The 25,506-nt window shown below is 38.0% G+C and overlaps 1 protein-coding gene across 3 annotated transcripts in view; it reads right to left on the reverse strand.

Annotated features, from left to right (window-relative positions):
• The window catches only part of LOC127436151 (S phase cyclin A-associated protein in the endoplasmic reticulum-like), a 182,098-nt gene that overhangs the window by 133,009 nt on the left and 23,583 nt on the right, over positions 1 to 25,506 (reverse strand). The window contains exons 3-9 of one of the 3 annotated variants that reach the window (XM_051690105.1): positions 20,561 to 20,637; positions 19,556 to 19,753; positions 8,363 to 8,463; positions 7,853 to 7,969; positions 6,559 to 6,686; positions 3,968 to 4,209; positions 2,693 to 3,019 (exon numbers count right to left, since the gene is read on the reverse strand). In XM_051690105.1, the coding sequence (XP_051546065.1) occupies positions 2,693 to 3,019; positions 3,968 to 4,209; positions 6,559 to 6,686; positions 7,853 to 7,969; positions 8,363 to 8,463; positions 19,556 to 19,753; positions 20,561 to 20,637 (1,190 nt within the window). Of the gene's footprint in view, positions 1 to 2,692; positions 3,020 to 3,967; positions 4,210 to 6,558; positions 6,687 to 7,852; positions 7,970 to 8,362; positions 8,464 to 19,555; positions 19,758 to 20,560; positions 20,638 to 25,506 lie in introns of all 3 variants that reach the window. The other 2 variants (XM_051690106.1, XM_051690107.1) reach the window with 2 other exon arrangements.

Genomic DNA, 25,506 nt, shown 5'->3' on the forward strand with positions numbered 1-25,506 from the left:
AAGTCTATAAAATACAATCACATATGGTAACCTGTGAAAGTTATGGCAGCCACCTTTGGAATGCTCACGAGCAGCTATTTTTCTATGTAAACAAGCGGCATGCCAGTGCGGCTCCTATCTACTTGAATGGGGAAAGACCTAAATCTCAAGATTATGATCAAAGAACATATTTCAAATCAGCAGTAAAATCTGACAACACTGGAATCATAAATTGTGCTTCTTAATCTCAGATTACACTAAAAAACTATTTTCCCAGCTTGTATTGCTAATGCCATGCGTGTTCTCAAGTTGACTGACAGGTTATGTCTGTATCTAAAAGGTGATTAGCTCTTTTACCTGTAATGCGGGACTTCCTTTCTACATCTGTTGACTGTTGGGCGTTCCAATTTCTACCATTCATTTTAATAGAAGATGCCCATCTCTGCAAATTGGTCTCGGTTTATGGTCACATATAGCGTGTTAGCATTAGCGCCATGAAAGCAGAATAGAAACATGAAATGACATTATCTTCTGCATACGATACTTTAAAACATCACAGAGTGGTTAAAACAGCTTCTTTTACTGATCTCATGAATATAAATAGATGAGGCTTGTAGTCAATTGATAACAGATTTTAATGTCACAGTGACTAATGTTTTACATGTAGTCTGTTGACAGGACAGCACGCGTGACATATTTAAATGTTCCTCTAAACGCCGGTCCAAGCAGGCTATGCTGTTGCTAAGCTGTTTCAACCTTCTTAGCTCTGAGCAAAGAACTATAAAGAACTTCCAGTGAGTTTCAATGGGTCCAAAGGGTCCAGTGGGAAGCCGGTTTTTCTGGCCTTGAACCACCTTTTCTTGTGTGGAAATACACAGAAGGGTCCCAGATTGCACAGTGGCTCTGGCACAGTGATGAAGGAAAAGGTGTATCAGCTGTCGTAAAACGTCAAACACAAGATATTCTAGAAAACAATTACCTGTGAGAAAAGGGTTGATTCTGATTTTGGGGCGGTAACAAAAGAGGGGTTTGTTGAGCGGGAACATTTTTGCTCATTATACATTCCTTCTACTAGTGCACCTGTGAGTCTTTATGACTCGTGATGACTGGTAAATTGCCAAAATATTTTTGAAAAAGTATCCAACCAACTGCCATCAGAGGCCACAGCACTTGACCCCTCATTTCCAGAACTTGACGAGTGAACAGTATGCCGAATGCCAATTTCGAGACGGTCGTGGGAGAAAAACGATGGGAGCTGCACTGAGGTCAGCGTCAGACGTCATGCTAATGAGCACAATTTCTTTCAACGCCATGCCTGTTGGTCTACAGGCTGGAGCCTAAACAGAGCAGGGCTTATCTGACCCACCCAAAGAGGTGGTATCTGAACCTCGGAAGCAATAAGTCCGGATTCCAACAGCACGAGATTCAGTCTGGGCATTTATGCCTCATCCATCTCCATTGTTTCAGACTGGGTTTTTGTACAGAGGCCAAGACCTGTTGAGTAATGAACACTGGTAACTCACAGAGTGTTGTGGGTCTAGCCTTAATTAACCCCTCTGAGGTTTCCCTTAAGTGTGGGCGAGAGACGGGAGACAAATGGAACGCCAAAACAGGAGTCAGCATCTAACTTCTACAGCCATCACATGTTAAGAAAACATGCCGTCAATTGGCGTATGTCTGTGGGTCAAGTGAGCTGACCCAATCAATGGTAGAAGTTCTGAGAATAGATTTAGAAGTTCACATAAAACATGCATACTCTTGTCAAAATGCTTCACCTGTTGAAAAGAGATCTGTTTAATGTTTTACAGTTCTGATCTGTAATTTGAAAATTCTGACACTCCTTCACCACCAACAGAGTGCCAGTGCTGGTGCTCAAGTGAGGTTCACGAGTCCACTGACGTCATTGAAAGGGGGTCGGGATAACGCCCTGACCACATAAAGACCACGGCTATAGTATAACTAGACTGCACAAAACTAGATTGCTCCCATTATAATAAACAAAGCTGTACACACCCCATGTGGCAAAGCGCGACACAATGCAACAAGCATTTGGTCAACAGATGCTGCATTTCTACTTTTGTCTTATTATTTATTTGTCTACTATGAACTTCATTTGTTATACATTTAATTGGAGTTAAATAGAGTTTTGGGAGGTCAAAGCTCAAAGGGAGGACAATGAGACCCTAAAGGGTCAAAACCAGTCAAGTCGTCAGCAGACACTTGATAATTTTTATTTTTTAATTTGTCCTTACAATTTAGTGTTGTTTTTTATTTTTTTCCCCCAGAGTTTTCTAGTATCTAACTTTCTAGGCCGTCTAGTTATATCGCTGTCTAGTGGCATTTTCATGTTTACTGAAGGTGGGTACTAATGGCTTAATTTTAAAATTCTGTATACTGAGTTTCTAAAACAAAATTTGTGGTCATTTTTTAATTTTAGTTAGTTTTACAGATATAAAAATGTATATTAGTTTAGTTCATTTATTCAATTATTTTATTTCAATTAACTATTTTTTTTTTCAGTAAGATATCATTAATGAAATTTAAAACAATATAATTACACTGGCAAGCACACACATTTACGTCCTGGTTGCTGAGAGAGAGAGGAGGGAGGGAGGTGGGGCGGAGGGGGTAATCCTGCCTCGTCTGGAGGTTTTTGGGATTGACTTTGTTTAGGTGGGAGTCCTGACCCTGGCCTGTGTCTCTCAGCACTCACAGTGGAAAGTTCTGTGGGGTCCAGCAAGCGCTCTAGTTTCACCACTTCCAGGGGAGCATGAACCACTGCCGTTGCTTCTGCCGATGGTGGTGCGACCTGCCATGCTGACCCCTCAGTCCCTTGTTCCCCTTCCGTCTGCCCAGGGTCCGGTTCCTCCAGCTGGGAAAGGGTTGGAGGAGGAGGGCCTGGATCAAAGGCTACAACAGGGTTCTGGGACTTGGAAGGTGGAGAGGGTGGGGGTGGCGTGGGGTCAGACATAGGTGGTGGCGCGTCCTCGGAGGGGATGCTGATGTTCTGCACCGGCTCTTCAACAGTTTCTGTTAGGGGCTGTGCAATATACACACAAATGCATACACAAACATAAACGCAAACATGCATGTCACAGCACTCCTTGCCATATCTGCTTGGCAGACCATTGGCTGATATGAGAACAGCAATAAAATAAAAACACACATACAACAACATGCTAAATAATTACACAATATCATGCATTTCAAAACAAACATGTACATACCATGAACTGTATAATCACATTCATGCAAACAAGTTAAAATTACACACTCAAAATCAATGCAACTATAAGCTCCATTCCAAATTCTAAGCTGCCTACAGAGATGGGATTTTAAGGCATCATAGGCGCATTCCCAACGTTAAGGCAACTTAATTATCTTGCCTCTTAAAATACCTTGCTTTGGCCAGTTTCTAAGGCAGCATTGTATGCATCTTTCTTTGCAACAAGCTCAGTGAAAGAAAGAAATCAAAAAATGGCGGATGAGGCAAGAGAAGTGTCGATTATAAATAAACATATATTTCTTTAAATACTGAAGAGATAAAAGTAGTTCAGTGTATTAAAATTAGATTTTCGCCCCCAATACATGTTGCTAAGCATGCTAATGCAAAACTCTACTGAAATCAATTACAAGTGGGGTTTTCTTTGCCTATCGCAGTTGTTGCATATGCAGAGCGTTCCAAATCAATCAATTATGATGTTCCATTTCAGTGAGGATGTTGCCTTTGTAGGTGGTGGACACTAAGTTTTGTAACAGCTTGGCTTCAGCATCTTTTACAAATGCAATGTAGGACATCGAATTGTCCATAGTCATAAAAATTGATTAGTCCTCTCTATCAATCGGATACACGTCCAAAATAGATGAACACTTGATACTGCTATGTCTGGACAGTGTATCTATGAGCACAGTGACAAAACAAAAACAGACTGGAAGATAATACATTTTGATGAATAATTAATGAAGGGGGGCTGGCCAACGTCAGTACCTCGATGATGGGGATCTTGTCTGTCTCTTGGCTCTGCTCCTGTGAAATGGGTTGCTCTTGTTCCCTAACCTCCTGAGCTTTGTCCTTTGGTGAAGGCTGGAGCTGCTGGTTCTCCTTATCACTGTCATCTTTGGGGCTTACATGGGCCAGGACAGGGCTTACCTTGGCAACCATAGCGATGGAACGGGGCCTCATGGAACGCCCACGCTGAACGGTCTCCCAGCCCTCTGCATCTTTCTTTGCTACGGATTGATGGACACAAATAATACAGATATACTGTGCAAAAGTTTTAGGCACTTGTGAAAAATATTGCATAGTGAGGATGTCTTCATATATAATGCCATTAATAGTTTTCATTTATCAATTAACATCATACAAAGTCACCAATTCTCCTAGGTACACCTGGACACAGTTTTTCTTGGTTCATGGCAGATAGGATGTTCCAAGCTTCCTGAAGAATTCACCACAGTTCTTCTGTTTCTGTTCTCTATTTAGGCTGTCTCATTTGCTTCGGCCTCTTCTAGGGATGAACGATATATCAGTAGCCGATATATTATTGGCCGATAACCGGGAAAATCAAAATATTATCGCGCCGATAATGGAATTACCGCCCATATTTTCACCGATAATTTGTTCCGGTTTATTTGCTTGCGGCTGAAAATCTCTGATTGCCTGCCGCATCTTTCTATCAGGCAGAAACTTGGACAGCCCCAAGCGACAGTGCGCGTGCGCATACACAACGTCTGTGTGTTAGTGAGAGCAGGTGAGAGCCAAGCTGATGTTGCTCTGTGAGGATTATTTTAACATCTCTGCACCTTGTAACATTGTTTTGGGTCTGGTTTTTATTCGGGATCATCTGCTGTGAGTAACGACATGCCATTTCCCATTTTCTGTTTATGTTTCATGTGGCAATAAATGAAAACGTGACAAAAACATATATGTACAGTATGTTACTTTGGGGTGATCATTTTCGCTTATTACATCAAGGAACATAAACAGAATGTGGGAAATTGCACATTGTTACTTGCAGCACGGCATTGCGATTAAAACAAGCCCCAAAACAAATTAACACAGTTCATAGATCTTGAAAAAAATTCACAGAGTTACTTGAGATGGCTAAAAACACTAGTTTGAGAGTGAAACAAATGTACTTGTATTTTATGAGTTGAGAATTTTCTAACATTATGACTCATGACTATTCGATCTGTATGATGTTACCTAATCCCCTTATGATTGTCGTGTTCACATTTCATAAGTTATACAGTGAAACTGTTAAGGATGAGCACTGTCATAAGCGTTTGTGACAGTCCGGCTACTATCATAAATATTACACCATGTATACAGAGATTAGGGTTTGTATTGTGTGTTTTGTTGTTTTAATGTTCGTTACATGCTGTTCATCACCTCATTTTGGTTTAATGCATTATTACAGCTGTTTGAAGTTCATTATTCTCTCTCTGTGAGTCATCAGGATTACCGTAAACACTCATATAAATGGGCACCATACAATTTATGCAAGTGTATTGTCATGTATTTCTCATTCAAATCAGCATACATTTGTTTTATAGGCACATTTCTGGTTCATGTTACATCAGCCAAACCTTAAATAGCGAAAGTCCAATTTCCAAGCTTTTACATGACACATATCTTTCAAATGAGAAGCTTCTAATGAATTAGTTAGCAGTTCCAGGTTAAAGGATTAAAAATTTAAACTTTTTTTTATATATCGGTTATCAGGATCGGCCACAATGAGCTGTGAATTATTGGTTATCAGTATCGGCCCAGAAATTCCATATCGGTGCATCCCTAGTCTCTTCATGTAATCCCAGACTGACTCGATGTTCGGTGGGGGGCTCTGTGGGGTGCCATCTGTTGCAGGGCTCCCTATTCTTCTGTTCTATTCTATTTGCAAAAGGAATGTTTGGGAGTTTAAAATTGATATTTCCTATTGACACACTAAAGCTGAAGATATAAATAACCATCTAAAGACAAATGTTTTGGGGAAATTTTTGGACAGTACTGTAATCTCTGCGTTATATCGGCCATCTGTCACCCTTCTCACTAGATACTGGAATTGGTATTGGCCACTGAAATACCTATAGTGCCAGTGCAATACAAAAGTCAACAATATCTGCAGTAAGACAAATTGCTTGTTCTATTTGGATAAAAGCGTCTGCTCAGTGAAATGTATAAACCGTCGACCTCTATTTGTTAGAATTCCTAAAACCCCTCAACAGAGAACCTTGAGAAACTTATTCGTTTTCCAAAATTGCAGCAACAGCAATATGATAAGACACCAATATTCCATTAATTACCACATTTATTAAATTGTTTTTATTATTATTATTATTATTATTATTATTATGAATAATAACAACAATAAAAAAATTCCACCAAATTATATAGAGTTAGCCCTAGAATTTGCCTGTTTACATTTGCTAAGCAACAATTTCATTAATAAAGAATTAAATTTATCACAGGTGCACATATATTGGCTACTTTACAACAGTGTCAAATGTGGCTCTAAACATATTTTAGAGCAGAAACTATTCATTTTTTTTAAAGATCAGTAACAGTAAACATCAGTTCACCTGGTTTTTCAGGAGGGATGTTGATGGTTTGGCTGGGCACTGGAAGAGACTGTGAGGACTTGACTCGGTCAGCCCAGCTGGGTCCGGTGTGGGAGAGTCGTGATACAGCCAAAGTGGGAGGAGGACCCCTGTAGATCAGATTTTTAAAAAATAGTTTTCCCATTTTATGGGCATAATCGCCCATACATCGCTCTCTAGCTATGTATCGTTGCATCAGGCAGCCTCTAACATTGGGAGTTAAAATGGAACTGCTCCTACATCAGACCATGGGCCCTCTGTCTTGATCGATCTCCATTTCCTGCAGCATCCAATTAAAGCACAATACAGACATGGATGCCTGTGCCTCAGCAGTCTTTAACCACACTTACATCTGCAACCCCACAATCTCAGAAAAAGGCCTGGGAAGAACCCTGCAAAAATTGCATTAAACAAAACGCTTAGGCTGTTGCAGATCGATTCCCACCCTCCCAGGCTCTGCCAGACGAGTGTAGTCTTTCCGGTCTTGTAGCAAGCCCAAGATATGCATCATATCTGCCATTGATTTCTCCATTGGAGTATTCAGTGGTGTTTTAATCGCATTATCAATTGTCTTCCTTTCACACTATCAGTTAAAAAATGCAACTAATGGAGGGAGGAGTTGAGAGTAGCCAAAGTTTGCCAACAGAAATGACAGTGTCAATTAGCACGTTGCGAGCAGGGATAATGGGTTGAGGACAGACTGTAATAGAAACACTATGGCTGAAACTGAGGTGAAAAAAAATTATTCTGGCACTTGTGAGCCATATGTCCTGGTGTATTAGGACATGTTGTGTATTAAGTATTCATTGACTCTTGTATAGGGATGGGCATGAGTACATGACAGCAATGATCAGTCATTAAAAACAATAATTGCTGAACTTCAACAACTTTTTCAACTTTCAGCAAAACGTGATGCAACAGCAAGTGTACATTTATCAACAAATAAAAATTACGTGTAAAAGCAACTTGCTTTAACGCGAGAACTCAGCTGATTAATCTGTCAAGTACTTGAGACCAAAATGCTGTCACTTAAAGCCACAAAGAGAAAAACTCACCTTGTGGATTATGTTATTTGAATGAACAGTACGATAGTGATGTGTGATATTTGACACTTTTATTCACTAAAATGCACAATATTGAAATGCAGTGTGATAAGTCATTCGTATAGATTATTTGTACATACAGTATTTTAAACTCATCATTGCCACAATTATTACATTTTTGGAAAATGCTTTCTGTGCAGTCTTAAAAAGAATCGCCACTGGATGTGACCTACCCAAAGTTGAGGGCACGACGAACACTGGGTGAGGGAATAATTCGGTCCGATGAAGGGCTGGGCATCACATGGCGCCCTGGAGACATCTTTCGAACTTCCCAAGCCAAAGATGTTGGCCTACGGGAACGAGATACAACATTCACAGGACTGTATTGATTCCGAACAGACACAAATACGTACCTGTCCACATGTCTGCTTGCTAAAACCAAAAACTCTTATGTGAATGTAAATATTTACCAGTAATTTGATAGAAAGAGATGAGAAAAGTTCATTCAAATGGCAATCTGGGCAATAATATACAAATTGGGAGGCAACTTAAAAGCTCTAGTCTTTATACCTTAATCAATGAACTAGTGTTGTGGTCACTTACTCATTACGTGAAGGGGTGAGCCAGTAAAACAATAAATCACCTCAAATTACTTCTCATTGATCAGCATGTAAAGATCGCAATTCAAACTCCATTGTAAAAGACTCACTAGAGTACTGTATTTGGTAAACATATGTTATCACCTGTTCTGAGCATCTGTTTTCTCCAGCTTCTCCTGCAGCTGGATCCAGTCGATTAAAGCTTTGAAGTCTCGGACGTAGTTATCCAACATCATAAGAACCTCCTGTGGGAGAGCATATGAGCTGTAACTTGGTTTTCAATGAGTAGTTTTCAACAGAATTGCAATTCTGATATACATTTATAAAAAAAAAAAAAAAAAAAAAAAAAGGACTAACATTTTAACTATAGGTACTTTTCCACCATCGGGCCGAATGGTTCTCATTGAGGAACCGTGCCATTCTGTACTGAGCTGTACAGTTACCGTTTCTATTCTCACAGTGAAATCAGGATTATAATGGACTGACAGAGCAAGTGACCAATCGTAAATCGCCACATCACTACAAGAGTCCAACAGAATGGTTCTCTGTCCTGAGTAAGGTTAGCTAACCGTGCTGAGAAATCCAGGCCAAGAACAGTTAGTAATCATACCTAAAACAGTTCCTCACCATAAACAGAACAGTTTAGCTTAATGGTGGAAAAGCGCTTATTATACTGTGGCGTATTGTTAAATATTTGATAATCCAAATGTATGTATGTTGACCCTTGCAAGGTTCGATAAAGGAGCAATAACTATTGTGCCCTTGAGCAAGGCACTTAACCCTGAGTTGCTGCAGAGGGGACTGTACTTGTAATAAGTGAACTTGGATAAAATGTGTCTACTAAATGACTACCTACTAAATTTGTATCTTGAATTGCATCCTAAAAATCTAAACTTTTTGAAAATCATAGGCGTCAAAAATTGTTGATGGCAAAAAATGTTCTAAATTAAAGTCAAGGCAAAGAATTTTAATTTTAACACCATATCACCTTCGTATCAACATTCCCTACAGACCTCCTAGAGTGGAGCTCTGAGATGCACTGTTGGCCTTCACCTCTCTTATAAAAAAAAAAAAAAAAAAAAAAAAAAAAAGATCTGATCCCGGTCAGATCAGGCCGGGCGAGAGGGGCAGATGAGCCCTCCCACTCTGATGGCTCTTTTGTGGCATATATGGAGGAACAATGAGATGAGCCCCACTTGAGGCCTCCGGCAGAATCCAGCAAAGTCTCCAGTAAGCGGAATCCCGTACGAGCCCCCGTTTTTTGTTCACACTGAGGGGCGGCTGTAAACCAACACCCTGTTGTCTCTAGAAAGAAGTGGGCATCTGAAGCCATTGGAGCACATCTCACACACCCTCCTACTCGCCAGAGAAGAACTCCATTCAAAAATGCCATGAGGAGACAAAAACAAAAGGATGGGGGCCAAAAGAAAAGCAGCACTGCCACTCTTTCTCGCCTCAGTGGTCTTCCACAAGAGGTGCGGCTGAAATTACCTATTCGCTTTGCAAAAGGGGGCTGGTAAATCTGATTGGGGCTGTAATCATTTCGAGTTACTGGCAAAGAGTGTGCAGTGAATGATGAAATGTTCATTGTCTATCTGATATTCAATCTGGAAGTGCCATAAGGACTCTGGGGAATCCCTTGGCTCCAACAAAGACCCTAGAGCTAAAGAGTGCTGCAAAGGCCTGCCACAACACAGATTAGAACAGGCTTTCCAACCCCAGACCTACCACAGGCTCAGAGTCTCTTAAGATTACAAGAAACCTGCTTTGCAATTCTCAAATCTGTTAAATACTGTCCCAACAACAGCCTTGCCTGTAAACTTTAAACAATCATCAGTAAGATCCTTTTGAGACCCAAATAATTACGACAAACTCACGGAACATTTTGTTAAACATTTTGTTGATTTTGTTAAAAATCTCTTCAAAAGATTTTGCTGTGTAAAATAATTTCCTAAAATAAATAAAACCAGCACAATCGAATAAAATATGCTTCAGAGACAGTGGACTTTGGCATGAGGTGCATAATGGTGGATCTTCGTCTGATATTAAAAATGTATGTGTGAGTCTGGAAAGTCTTATTCTGCAACCGGTGTAAATTATCTGGTCCCAGCGATTGCTCAAGTAAAATATCTGTCTTTTTCCCACTTCAGGGTTGATTTCATGTAGTTTGTTTGTTGTGCATTGATCCCATTCAGTTTGCCATTTGTTGATGATGTAGGAGATTATAGTTGGTTTGAGGTCTGAAGGTGGTATGGAGAGTGCTTCTTTAGGTCAGTGTTTGGGACTGACAACCGCACTTACTTACAGTAGAGTTTTGCATTAGCATGTTGAATTTACTTACATCTCAAAATGTCCCATTCCTACAAAAGCATACAGTAGCAGCTTGAATACTGTCTGTATGAAAGAATAACTGAAGTCATAGTGACTAAAGTAAATATAAAATATGTTAACCATAACACAGAAATTTATCATCACAATTAATGAGTCAGATGGAGGTGGAAGTTTGTGACAAATCTTAATTAAACTTAATTAGCAACTTTAATTTTTTTACCCTTTAAAAGTGCAGAGAGCAGCATTTAAGTCATACCCACACCTTTAAACTGATAGATGCAGTTCCGGCGGAAGGGATGGGATTTTCGGGGCGACATACAGCTCATATCTCCATCGCCGTAAGTTAACAGAACCCCATATGAAATTCACGACACATGCGCATATATAGTGCAACGTGGCTCTCGCATTATATGACGTGACTAACAACTAGTTGTCCAGTGTGGTACAGTTCACACAGCGAGGGTTGGCCGAAAATTTGTTTACAAGTCCTGAAAATTTAAGGGTGTCAGTTAGGTTACAGAATGTGGTTGTCACTCTGGTAAATAACCCTGTGTGTGAACGTGGCCAATAAGTGCAAACTCTGAAACTGGCATTTCTCAGTGTAGCGATAGCCGCTTCTATGAGGTACTGTACAGGATATAAGTAAAGTGAAATGCACAAGACAGTCTGAAACTGATCCTGCAAAGTCAGTCTCATCTCACAATTTTGGCTCAGTTTAAATAATCCAATTATAATATCATAATGTACTGAATAGTGACATATGTATCACAATGTGTATCATATTCTGAGATAGCTGGCAATACCCTGCCCTGCCATTAACTGCAAAATAGCTCAGGTGCATACAAATCTGAACCAGGGTCTGTCACGTGACTGATGTTCTGGATTAGATGGGGGACAGGCAGGCGATGCTGCAAAACAGGCGTGTGTGATTGATGGATGGTAATAGGGGAGTGGCAATCGGGAGGAAAGGTCCATGGTGCTTTTAGTTAATAGAGGAGTCCAATGAAAGATGTGTCCAGCAGCAGGCCTGTTGATTAGGGCTAGTTAACACATTAGGGCATGGGGGAGAATACTGGCCCACAATGCAACAGCTGAGAGAACAAGCGTGGGTGCAAGAAGTGAACAGCAAGCAGTTGATTGGTTAACAATATCCTGACATATCTAACATATCAATGGTGAAGAAAACATTAATATTTAGTCTAATTCCATGCTGAAAAGAAAATGGCTAAAACTAGCCTTAGTTGGCTAGCTGGTCTTTGGTGGTCTCCTAGATTTTCAGCTGGCTGAGTAGAAAGCCCAGCAGGCCTTCCAGTTAAACCAGCTTGGCCAGGCTTGGAGAACAGCTTAAACCAGCTAAGACCAGCTATTACCAGCATAGACTGTTTTTGTTTTTTGTTTTTTCCTCAGCAGGGTTAAGACAATGCAGCACACTGATTTCGCATTGCTGGGGGGAAAAAATCTAAATTGTTGGGTTGCTTGTCTTGGCTGGTTTTAAGCTGATCCTCAGCTGGTCTAGCTACTTTCCAGCAAGAACAAGCTGGCATTTAGCTGGGCGGATAATTGGACCAAAATTGGCTTATTTTTTTTATTTATTTTTTTAAAGCGTTGATATATAAAACACCTGATAAGACAACTATTATGATTTTAATTGAGCCTCAATGGATGGTTATTAGGTCAAATTGTAAATTGAATGACTCCTCATGACCAATAAACATTTCTGATGCATTACATATTTCCTACCTCACTCTCTAACACACACATACACACACACACAAGTGAGAGTTCTTGTCTCCTCCATGGGCTGATCTGACATAAATCAGGCCTCAGAAGAGGGAACGCCTGATAAGAACTAATTAGTCCTCTGGGCTGTGGGTTAAAGATGTGGGCGGTACTTGAATACAAGGATAAATCAAGCAGCCAGACCAATCAAGTGTCAAAGAGCAGCAAGCACCAGCTTAGGATATACAATCAAGATGCTATGTCCGGAACAGCATACTACTATTACTATTTCTGCTGTTTATAGATACAGTTGAAGTAATAAACAGTAAGAGATTGCAATTATTTTCTTTTTGTTACATGAATTTCTCATTAAAACCAAACTGGAAACATATTACCATGTTGTCATTTCTGGTACTTTTCAAATGCCTTTTTAAAATGTACAGATATGACTGTTTTGGCCCTTGTCACAGACCCAGACTTTCAATATTAAACTATGAAAATCTATAAAAAATAAATAAATACAAATTATTACACAGTTAAAACTATGATAATCAAAACAGAGTAAAACGCACATTAAACATTTAAATATCAATTGTATGAAAATTATTACTATCAATTTTTCAAAAAAATACAACTGTCCCACTGTTGTGGCGTTATTTCAACCGCACCAAACAATCTTGCCTTTATTTATCTGATTTTTTTCTTAAAAAGTGCACGTTCAAACAGTCTACAAATGTCAGTGAAGAGCATCTCTGAGATTAAATAAGATGTTTGAAGAAAACAATGAAAAATTAAGGTAAATATCACTTGTGAGCTAAATATTTTTACCGGGCGTCATTTCCTTGTGTGTATTTAGGACACACAATCTTAGCTATGAAATTAGCCTTAGCAAGACAGAGGCCATTTTAATTAAATAAATATATATCTATATATCTATATATCATATATATATATATATATATATATATATATATATATATATATATATTAAAAATGTAATTTCCATCACTGTCATTTTCACCATTGAATTCTATTTCAATGTTTTTGAATTTGAGTTTGCTGGAAATAACATTAAGGTGTAAAAATAAATGTATAGTAAAAAATTATTTAAATACTGATCAGTTTCTCACCCACACCAATTATATCGCTTCTGAAGATATAGATTTAACAACTGGAGTTGTATGGATTACTTTTATGCTGCCTTTATGTGCTTTCAGGACCTTCAAAGTTCTAGCCACCATTCACTTGCATTGTATGGACCTACAGAGCTGAGATATTCTTCTAAAAATCTTCATTTGTGTTCAGCAGAAGAAAGAAAGTCATACAAATCTGGGATGACATGAGGGTGAGTAAATGGTGAGAGAATTTTCATTTTTGGGTGAACTATCCCTTTAAAAGCATTTTGTGTACTGTATTCTAAAAAAAAAGAATCAAATTAAAAATACATAATAAATGAAATATGTTATGTGCTGTATGTTAATCCTTCAATTCTGTGTCTAGCCGTTATATTTTTGAGAGTACTGAAAGCTGTTAAGTCAAGATCCATGTGTGTGCACGTGTGTGTGTGTGTGTGTGCGTGCAATAAAACTACAGTTGACAAATTTTGGCAAACACTACAAAGAAAAATTTATTAGAAAAATATAAGAAATTACCTGTGAAAATTTTGTCCGATCGGTTGCCATGTCCCACTAAAAATTTGCTGGTAAACACACACACAGGAACGCAAAAGCCATAAAGTGCTGAATTTCAGATTCTTATACATACATATACATGTACCATACTCATAACTGTGTGCTCAATTGAAGGTTGAGTGAATGTGTGCGTGTTTGGTTGGTTGGCATACAGCACTGGTGGGACACCGCTCCAGGGGACATTTTCCTACTGTAGGCCTGCAGTGTCTTATTATACAGTCCCCTACTGTCACATAGCAGTGAGCTACAGATCTGTGCCGGAGCATGGACACATACAAATACATTTAAACCAAAAGGCCAGAGTGTGTGAACACACCCGCCGGACATGGCAACACCGTGGCTGGATCCCTTATGCACATTCGCAGTCTGTCAACATTGTAACCACAAGAGGCTCTGTTAGCTATACGCGAACAGTTGGCCAAACCATAATTCTAGATCATACGCCAATCGATATATCAGAGCCAGTAGTGTTGAGCACAAACCAAGGGCCCAAATACAGCCCGGCGCCATACCTGCCAAGGTAAACACAGCGAGTGCCCTGAGATGGGCCGTGCCAACCCAAGCTAACATAGTTCAAACGAATGTTTGCTGACACAGGTCCCGAGACCAAACCGGACACAGGAACACAGTTGATTGACTGTTGAAGTGACAAATCGTTATAACGATCGTTGCGTGCTGAGAGGGCATTGGTCATAAAGGCTGATTGTGGAACATGTTTTGCAATCAGCTTTTTTCTTTTACTAAAACTAAACAAAGAACCTGGAGTGGAAAAAGTGTTTAGAGACGTCACCTAGACCTTGTACCCCCCCCCCCAGGGGACACACACACACACACACACACACACACACACACACACACACACGGCAAAGGTAGGGGGGGGGGGCCTTTGTTTACACATGGTCATCCATCTCCACTCCCTCAAAAAAGACCCTAGAGAGGAGCAGTGATGATTCTCTCACCAAACCCCTCTCTGACACAAACCAGAAAACAAAAGGAATGTGAGGAGGCGGCAGGAGAGATTCATAACTCTTCACTCCCCCTAGTGGTCAGAGCAAGCAATAGCAGCCCCTGCATTAAATTCTCTCATTTACTCACCCTCATGCCATCTTAGATGTGTACAACTATCTATTTTCTGCTGAACAAAAATTAAGATTTTTAGAAGAATATTTCAGCTCTATAGGTCCATACAAAGCAAGTGAATGGTGACCAGAACATTGAAACTCCAAAAAAAAAAAAAAAAAAAAAAAAAAAAAATCACAAAGGCAGCATAAAAGTACATCATACAACTCCAGTGATTTAATCCATGTCTTCTGAAGATGGGTAAAAAACAGATAAATATTTAAGTCCTTTTTTTACTATAAATCTCTACTTTCACTTTCAAATTTGTCTTTTTGTTTTTGGCAATTCGTATTCTTCGTGCATATTCGCGACCTACTGGGCAGGGAGGAGAATTGAAAGTAAAAAAAGGACTTAAATATTTATCTGTTTCTCACCCACACCTATCATATTGCCAGGGGTGTAATGTAATCAAGTAAAAATACTTAAGTATTATCCTTAAGTATTATTTTGGGGGATTTGTACTTTACTCGAGTGCAATTTAAACTAAATACTTGTACTTTTCCTTAATTACATTTCCAAAGAATTTCTTTTACTTTTTACTCCTTACAATTTTATTTAAACTTGAAAAGTAATCATTACGTTTTTGGAGATCATTTTCTTTCATCTTACTGGGCTGAAGTCGCCTTTTCACTGCATCCGACAAACAACAGATGGCGGACCAGAGGTCAGTCATTTCAAATGGAGTGTTGCACTGCGGCTGTGTGGAATTCTGACCATCTGCAGAGGCGGAATTTTGGATCTGATTTGAGCTTCGGATATGTTGAAATATCTGTGCGACTTGATCGTATGTGACCGCCTGACTGAATGTGATGTATACATTCAAAACTATCAACAAAGTCGACCTTCCTACCCTAAACCTAAACCTAGGGCTGGGCGATTAATCAAATTTTATTTAAAATTACGATTTTTTTTTTTTACGGCTTCCAGCGATTATGAAAACAAGATAATCGAGCCGCATTCCGTTTAGCAATGAAACACCACGGAGCTATATCTTTAAATAATCCTGTTTTGTTTTTTTTTCCCTTTCTCTCCCAATTTGGAATGCCCAATTCCCAATGGGCTTTTAAGTCCTCATGGTTGCATAGTGATTCGCCTCAGTCCGGGTGGCGGAGGACAAATCCCAGTTGACTCTGTGTCTGAGACCGTCAACCCGCGCATCTTATCACGTGGCTTGTTGAGCGCGTTGCCACAGAGACATAGGAGGCTTCATGCCATCCACCGCTGGAACCACACTCAACTGACCACGGGCCCCACCGAGAACAAACCATATTATGCGATCACGGGGAGGTTACCCCAGGTGACTCTACCCTCCCTAGCAACCGGGCCAATTTGGTTGCTTATAAGACCTGGCTGGAGTCACTCAGCACGCCCTAGGATAGCAAACTAGCGAACTCCAGGGGTGGTAACCTGCGTCTTTACCACTGAGCTACCCATGCCCCCTAAAGCATCCTTTATTAAAGTTCACATAATTAGGAAGCAGGTTATGAAAATAAACTCAGAAACTGGCATTTCTCCGTGCGGTCAGCAGCGCGTCTATGAGTTGCGTGAAGTGACCGGGGAAAGAGACAGAATCTTCTCCCGGGTGATGCACACTCTGATGCGGGGACGCTCGTCACTTGCGCACGTTTGCTGCAGCTAGACTATAACGTGATGGCTCGCGACGTAGTGAATCGTAATATATGTGTCACGTTCACTCTGTGTATCTTATCATGAAGAAAATCGGCGAAACGCAGCTCTATTCAAATGAGAAAGTTTGTATCTTGTGAGTTAAAGATGGATCAAAGTGAACATAAAGATGAGAGAGTGTAGTCTTTGCCCATTATACAGTGCAACAAAATATGTTTTTGATTGGTCTTTTTTGGCTTGTTTTCCAAAATAATATCTAAAACTCATTTAAAACAATGCACAGTTACTTTTGGAGCTATAATGCAGAAGAAAAATTGTTACTGGAGAATGTTGAATATAATATTTAATCAGGGCTCAACATTAACGCTTGTCCGGGACAATTGAACGGTCAAATACATTTCAAAATTGCGTCAAAATGCCCATCTTGGTGAGGTATTCATGTAAACACAGAGAGTGATGTCTAAAATGAATGCAAACAGCAGAGAATAAAGCAGATTTGTATTAAAATGTCAGACTTGTAATTATAAATGTAAGCTAATAGACCTGCTGCTGTCTAGTGTGTCATTATAATAATCGAAAAATCATAACAAGAAATGAGAAAACACTCACTGCTCTTGACTGAGTAACTTCAGTAGCTTTAAAAAGTATTAATGTATTGTAATCATACAGTGAAGACCAGTAGTAGTTATGTTGCACTTCATTCTGAATGTTTACTTGAATACTTGCTAGCCTACTGCTGTTAAAAACTTTTAAAGCTGTTAAATAAAGCAGTTTTCTTAATTTATATTTTTTGTTCTATTATTTTTTTTTTTTTTATCCATTTCTATTCATTGCTGTTTTTTATTGTTATTTTATTACTGACTGTTTACTAGTCTTGAATAATTAAGAACTTGAAACCGTTCTTCCATAATTAACATATTAGTTAGTGTTATTATTTGTTGTGGTTTTGAAGCTGGTATTGAGAATCATCATATTTCACTACCGACCACTGAAATTTTGGTATTGTGATAATGTACAGCCTTTATTGTATATGGCAGATCTTGCTGCAATAACATGAAAAAGTAGATCTCACTCCATAGAACTATGAGCATCCCTGCTGTAAATGATGGCGATGGAGGCTTTCCTTTATTTGACTACCATATGTAACATAAAATAAATACCACATGACAACAGCCTCCTCCCCTACCCAGTGCAGTTTACATTTCAAGTTCAAGGAAATCCACTGTTAAAAAGACAAGTTTTTTTTTTTTTTGGAAGTTCAATAAACGCATGATGTTTCCAAAGTCAACGAGTAATCGTGTTAAATAATCGTGTTCTTAATATTGACCAAAATAATCGTGATTATGATTTTTGCCATAATCGAGCAGCCCTACCTGAACCTAACTGATAGCATCATAAAAAGCAAATGTGAGATGAAAAACACAATTTCTGAAGCAATCACGTCATTTTGTGGTGCTTCTATGACACTTTGGGCTCATGTGTCAACTTGTGTGCTCTTTAGGACTCGTACTCCGGTCCTTTGTATCGCACATGCAACACTCAGTCTATCAGTTGAGCTACCGTGCAATTTGATTACACTCGAACAAGCTTGCAAATGTAGTTGGTTATGTAATGCAAACATTAAAATGAGTCATGCGCTATAGTAAAAGTGTTTATATGTCATAAGATAGCATTGTGTTAGAAAAAGAGCTAAAAGTAAGTGTTTATGAACTGATAATCTGCCATTTTACTCGTGATTTGAGTGAAAGGAGATAAAAGTAATTGTTCTTTTAGCACCTCTAGTGTTCATTTCACCAGGAAACTACCATATAATGTACAACAGGCCACATAATAATTATTGTAACATGATTCTATGACCAGGTTGAAAACGCAACTGGGGGAGAAATATGACAGTCGTTGGAGACAGTAAAAAGGCAACTTAACAAAACAATCGAATTTAACAACATCCTCTCTCACACAATCTCCTCTCTCGATTTCATTCTAGCTAAGGAAAAAGTTACTTTTTTAATACTAAAGTACAATTTAATGTGAATACTTTTTTACTTTCACTCAAGTATGTTTTTGTCTACATACTTAGACTTTTGAGTAAAATTTTCACTCAGTATCCATACTTTCACTTAAGTATAATTTCTGAGTACTTTTTACACCCTTGCTTCAGAAGACATGGATTTAACCACTGGAGTCTTATGCATTACTTTTACACTGCCTTTATGTACTTTTTGGAGCTTCAAAGTTCTGGTCACCATTCACTTGCATTGTATGGACCTACAGAGCTGAGATATTCTTCTAAAAATCTTTGTTTGTGTTCTACAGAAGTCATGCACATCTGGGATGGCATGAGTGTGAGTAAATGATGAGAGAATTTTCATTTTTGGTTCCAGATAAGGAATTCCCATTGAAGCAGCTTTGCAATTTTGGCTTTTTTTTTTTTTTTTTATAAACGAGGGACGAGACAAATGTATTTTTTGTATTAATTAACATTACGCCGCACATGCTTTCGATTGAGCTTAACTTGCACTGAATCCGAAATATTCCATTAATATTATTCCCATGAGATTCCAGGCCTAGAAAACAGAATTTTAAAATTAAACTATTTCATGGCTAAAAAGAACATGAATACAGTTTAAAATAAGTAAAAATATGATTGTGATGCAATGGTGATTTTCTGAAATGAAAGCTGAAAGCATTTCCTCGGATTCAAAATGTTTTTGTCAACAAATCTTATGCTAAATGCTCAGATTATTATAAACAAAGAAATTGTATTTTTTACCTCACTGTCTGTTTTTAGTAAAACTTAAATACATTTGAAAGATATAGGTCTGTGTGTCATATATGAAGAGGGTTGTCGTACCTTACACTCCACCACACTCTGATCTGATTCACAGGTCACGTAAATCTCGTCCACTGCCCTCCGCAGGTTATCGAACAGGAAGGCCCAGTATCGCGCTCTGAGGTCCACCTTCCGCGGCTGTCTGGTTTTGGTGGGGCTTTTCTCAGCTCCTTTGTCCAGTATCGACCCAGGTGTGTTTTTGCAGTCCAGTGCTATGTTCTGTAAGGACCAAGACACTATGACTAAATGTAGGTTTCAGATGACTTCAAAAGTTAATAATGTTTCGATACCGATACGGACTGCTTGTTTAAAATCTAACATCTACACTGAATATCAAAGTGTGTGCTGTTTTTTTTATTTTATTATTGTAAGGTGGAAATTAGGATGCCACTGGTACAAGGCTGGAATTAAAAGGTCTCTGGCGCCCCCTACTGTACAGCTTTTTTAAAGGATATTTCTAGTTTTCCTCACAGGTTAAACGATCACTTCTTTCAACATCTCTGGCAAGGAAGCTCAGAGCTGTGGTTAATTTCTTTAACAAGCTAGGATAAAAAATTATGTAAGTCATTAAAACACTGAAATGACAGAATGGAAGTATGGGAATTATCTAGTGACCAAAAAAAAAAAAAAATCATAAAAACTTATATTTTCTTATATAAATCTTATATTTTAGCTTATCCTTTTGTGTTCCGCATAAGAAAGAAAGTCATATGGATTTGGAATGACGTGAGGGTTAGTAAATTCTGACAGAATAAACTTTTGATGGGTACAGTACCAGGATACAGTTTTTCTGACCTGGTCTGAACTCATAAAACTGTTTATTAAGGTTCAAAATCACGATGTACGTTCTGGCACAAAAATACAAATGAAGAATTTGTTGATGCAAAATTAGACAATTGTGTTCTCGCTTAAAATGCTCATTCTTTGTCCTTGTCTTACAAATTAGACAGAAGACCCAAGAACTGTAATACTGCATTTAATTTCCCTTGACACCTTGTTTCTTTTTACGAATGAAAGAATTCTCACCTGTTTTTTGTTCCTGTGGAGCCCCGCGTTGATTCGTTGAGGTCTTGCATTGCTGTTAGTGTGATTCTTTGATTTACCTGCATGTGAGAGTAGAACCAAGAGGACAGAAGACAAATTAATCAAACAATTTTTTTCTTAAAGGAACAATTCCCCTAAAAATTAACTGTTATTTAACAGGTTTGGAAGGACATGTGGGTGAGTAAATTATAACAGAATTTCCATTTTTGGCTGAACTATCCCTTTAATTTTATTAAAATATCACAGCGCAATATCAAGCTTAGGTGAGTGGTATAATACCACATGAAAGTGTACTACTGAGATTACTAAAAGTTGACTTGCTTAAAGGAATATTCCGGGTTCACTACAAGTTAAAGGAATAGTTCACCCAAAGATGGAAATTCACTCATCATTTACTCACCCTCCTGCCATCCCAGATGTGTATGACTTTCTTTCTTCTGCAGAACACACTGAAGATTTTTAAAAGAATATCCTCAGCTCTGTAGGTCCATACAATGCTAGTGAATGGTAGCCAGAGCTTTAAAGATCCATAAAGCATATAAAGGCAGCATAAAAGTAATCCATAAGGCTTTAGTGGTTAAATCTATGTCTTCAGAAGCAATATGATAGGTGTGGATGAGAAACAGATTAATATTTAAGACTTTGTACCATAAATTCTCCTCCATGCCCAGTAGGTGGCGATATGCACGAAGAATGTGAATCGCCAAAAACAAAAGAAGAATGTGAAAGTGAAAGTGGAGATTTATTGTAAAAAGACTTAAATACTGATGTGTTTCTCACCCACACCTATCATATTGCTTCTGAAGACAATGGATTAAACCACTGGAGTCTTATGGATTACTTTTATGCTGCCTTTATGGACCTTTTTGGACCAAGTTCTGGCCACCATTCACTTGCATTGTATCTACAGAGCTAAAGTCATACACATTTGGGATGGCATGGGGACGAGTAAATGATGAGAGAATTTTCATTTTTGGGTGAACTATCCCTTTAAGCTCAATTAAGCATTTTTAATTCAAGTAATTTGAACTCGTCCCTCCTTTTCTTAAAGCTGCACTATGTAAGATTTCTTTGGTTAAAATTAACAAAAGTCCATTGAGTGAGTACATAAAAATAAAAATTAAAAAAAAAAATTTAAAAAAAAATTAAAAATAAATCAATCAGCGTTCAAAACCCTGTCCTTGCCTTACTCCGATTTACAACGGTAAGCCTACAATACAGATTTTTATTTTGAGCTGTCGGGTCAAATTTGGAGCAAAACTGCAGGCTTAAGTCTTTCGCCCTTGCATGTTTACATCATGTCCGTAAACTCAGAAAAGAAAAGCCGGCTACTGTGTTTTTTCGGCTGAACAACTAAATAGTCAGTCACAGTTCAGGGCAGCAGTGGCGTGACAGCAGTTTGGATGGATGTCTATATGCACTACAAGGTACTACAAGGTAGTTTCCCATGAATGTATCCTCATCTCAAGTTGTTTATAATGTACCAATTTCATAGCACTATAATGTACATATTTATTTGTTTAGCTTGTAACCATCTCTCTACAATAACCTTTCTTCAAATGAAACAAAGGAAACCATTTAGTATTATAATTGATATATTGCAAATTTCTGCATATTATTGTCATGTTTAATAAATTATATTCAATCCCCATCATTATTGAATCCTCGTTTTGTGTTTTTAAATTGCAGTCTTATTGTTTGCAGTGTATAGATCTACTATTGTAGTACTACAGTGCACTTGCATTTTCTACTGAGGCAGTAGATTGTAATATAAAAATAGTGTCTTCATTTGAACTCATATCAGCCATTTCATGAGTTTCACCTCTTAAAAATGAAAATAGCATGTTATGGCTCTGGCTCTGCAGAAGAATGTCTACAAGTGACTGCAGGCAAACTCAAATCATGACATTCATCCGTGCAGAAGAGCATTGCTGAAACAACTCCCGTAAAGTGTTGCTTGCAGTTTTAGTTTTCAACCACAAATATCGTGCTAGAAAGCCCAAAGTTTTGTATTTTAGAGTGTAAGAAAACAGTGAGGCACTTACAATAGTACGGTGGCAGTGAAGTGCAAAACAAAACAACACATCTGAAAACACAACAGCAAAAAAGAGCAAACAGGATAAAGTCAGTTTTAGTTACGACTTCCAGCAACGGCAGGTACTGTTGAATACGCCCCATTGAACAAGACTGAGGATTGATTTTAGTTCTTTGAAAAAGGGATTATGTAAAGACTGCATTCAGGCTATGATGTTATTACAACTATTGACCAGAAGAGGTCACTTGTTCATGCAACATCTTATGCCTGTTTTACATCACATGCCAAAGCAGTGTGTGTGCTGAACTGAAGCAGTGCGTCACGACAATTGTGCACCAAACAACGCGTCTGCTTTTACACTAGCAGCGTTTCTACTACAGAAACTGCTGCGCTCTATACAGAAAATGAAGTTATACAATAGTTATCAGTAGGGATGCACCGATGTATCGCCCACCTATATTTATCATCCAATTAATGACCAAATTAAAACCATTTGCAAACTGGTTAAACATGAAAATGCAGATATGAAAAACATCATTTATAATTATCAAATTTTGTAAAAATTCTTTGAATTCAAAATGCACAATCCAGAAATAATGATAGCCACAGAATGTAGAAGGGCTGGCACTCCAAAGGACATAGAATACAAATGTAATATTACTTCTCGTTCTCACATTAATGAGGAAATAACATCGTTATGTGACACTTGTGAAAGCGGCACTCACCTTTACATGATGCGGTAAAACCATCCAAACGCTTTGAAAACAGCAAACTTTGACTTCTGAGACACTGGTATGGAATCCATTAAGGCCACACGATTGATTAAGTTTAAAATCGCAATAAGGTCTTACCATTACTACAGGTTTAAAGGCTGCATTTAAAAATAGACTGCAATCAGCTCTTCAGTTAGTGCTTCAGTCAGCATTGTGTAAGCAATTGCCGCCCTATAGCGGTCTGGACAGCATTTTCCATTATCCATTACACCACTATAGAATTTAAAGGGTGTTTTGTTCCTTTGGTAACTTTTTTAATTTTAATTGATGTGGTAGACATTTCCGTGGATTTGCCCAACATAATATGTTTGCATAATATGAATTTGTAATGTTCTGTTGTATATAGTACATGTAAAATGTGAGTTCTGTTGTTTTGAACTGCAAAAATAGACATGCAAAAATGTTTTAGAAGTACAAAATAACCTTTTTTTTTTTTTTTTTTTTTACATCAAGCATCATGTTATGATTTTTAGTTATTTTTCTATATTTTTTTATATTTATTTCTTCTATTTATGTTTCATTGTGGCTCTCTTTAAAATGTTGGCCTTTCATGTGTTCCAAGATCCAATCCATGTTCAATGGAAATTACTTATTGTTAGAACAAAAGCTTTTGTAGCTCTTTTTACGTTTTTAAAACACAATTCCTGAGCAAAACAGTGATCTGATGACAAAATAAGGTAAGTGGCAAAATATCGGTATCGGCATCAGTATCGGCCAATAGTTATTTGTTAAAATCTGTATCAGTATCGGCCAAAATGTTTCATATCGGTGCATCTCTAGTTATCAAGAATGAGTTATTGATAAGGGTTACAAGCCCGATCGTCACAAAATCTTATTTACATGATGCTGGTGTTGTCTAATGCAGTCTTGTAGACTTATTTCATGTAGTGACAGCCAACACAGTAAGCTCTGCTCATTTTTAAACATCATTATTTAGTGGAAGGGGAGGACGATGAGCCTGAATGTTGTTTTGCTCAACAGAAGATGGTTTGATCACTCGGTTTTGGCTCGATCTCACTTTATAATATAGCTTTATAACATAGTCAGGAAAGTAATTATGCACAACCATTGAATAGTGATATCTCCGTTCAAACACCAGCCAAAACGTTTAAGTGTTGAGTCAAAAAAGAAGCACTTCCAATATGTTAAATCACCATCTTCACCAACAGCCAGGTACAGCATCCCATGTTTTTTCCTTTGTTAATTAATCATTATAAAAAGTTGAGGGCAACAGAGCATTTTAACACAAGTGACATTCAATACCCACCACACGTGCGGTCGTGTGCATTTGTTTACATTTGAGAGAACACTTGTAGAGGGGAGAAACTTAATTAAACAGACACGTTTCGGCACACAGGCCTTCATCAGGCTTCATCAGGTGAAAAGAAAACTTGTGCAAGACAATTATTTGAATACAAACATAGATAAGATCCAACAAATGAGATGGGCAGGATAATCATCAGCCACCAAACTTGATTGCACCAATTAGGCAATTAATTAGTTTTAATTTGCTTATAGCACCATTAATACATTTCAAGTCCAATACCAAAAAATATAAATAAAAAAGTATTAAGTCATAAAAATTATTTCATTACAAACTCTTCATTCATTCCTAGCCCTTGTGCACTGTTCGTTTGTTAGTCACACTTGTGATGTTCGTGGGTCAATAATTACCTGAACATACGTGTCAAATTTTCCTTTTTTTTTTTTTTTTTAAGATCTGTAATAGCACTCATTTTACTAAAGTAAAAACACTAAAGGTGTGCATTTTAAGGTTTATATTTAGCTCTAAATTACACAATTCATTTTCATATAAACAAGCACATTTTGTTATCTTCACTTCAATTAAAAAAAAAACCTTCATTTCAGTAAATTGAAAGTGTCAAAACATCACAATTTGTCATGCATTGGGGGTCTCTGGTGACATCAGCTGAAATAAAAAAAAAAAAAATAAAAAAAAATAAAAAAAGATTACATGAAATAACTATGGCCAGTAGATGACTTCAGTGCTCCATGCATTGGCTGATCTCTATAAGCTCATGTTCTAACAAACTTAATTTCTAGATATTATCAAAAGTTATGCATTTGAGATATATTTAGACATTATAAAAAACGTCTCC

Source organism: Myxocyprinus asiaticus, chromosome 46 (genome assembly GCF_019703515.2).
Source record: "Myxocyprinus asiaticus isolate MX2 ecotype Aquarium Trade chromosome 46, UBuf_Myxa_2, whole genome shotgun sequence".
NCBI classification, from domain to species: domain Eukaryota; kingdom Metazoa; phylum Chordata; class Actinopteri; order Cypriniformes; family Catostomidae; genus Myxocyprinus; species Myxocyprinus asiaticus.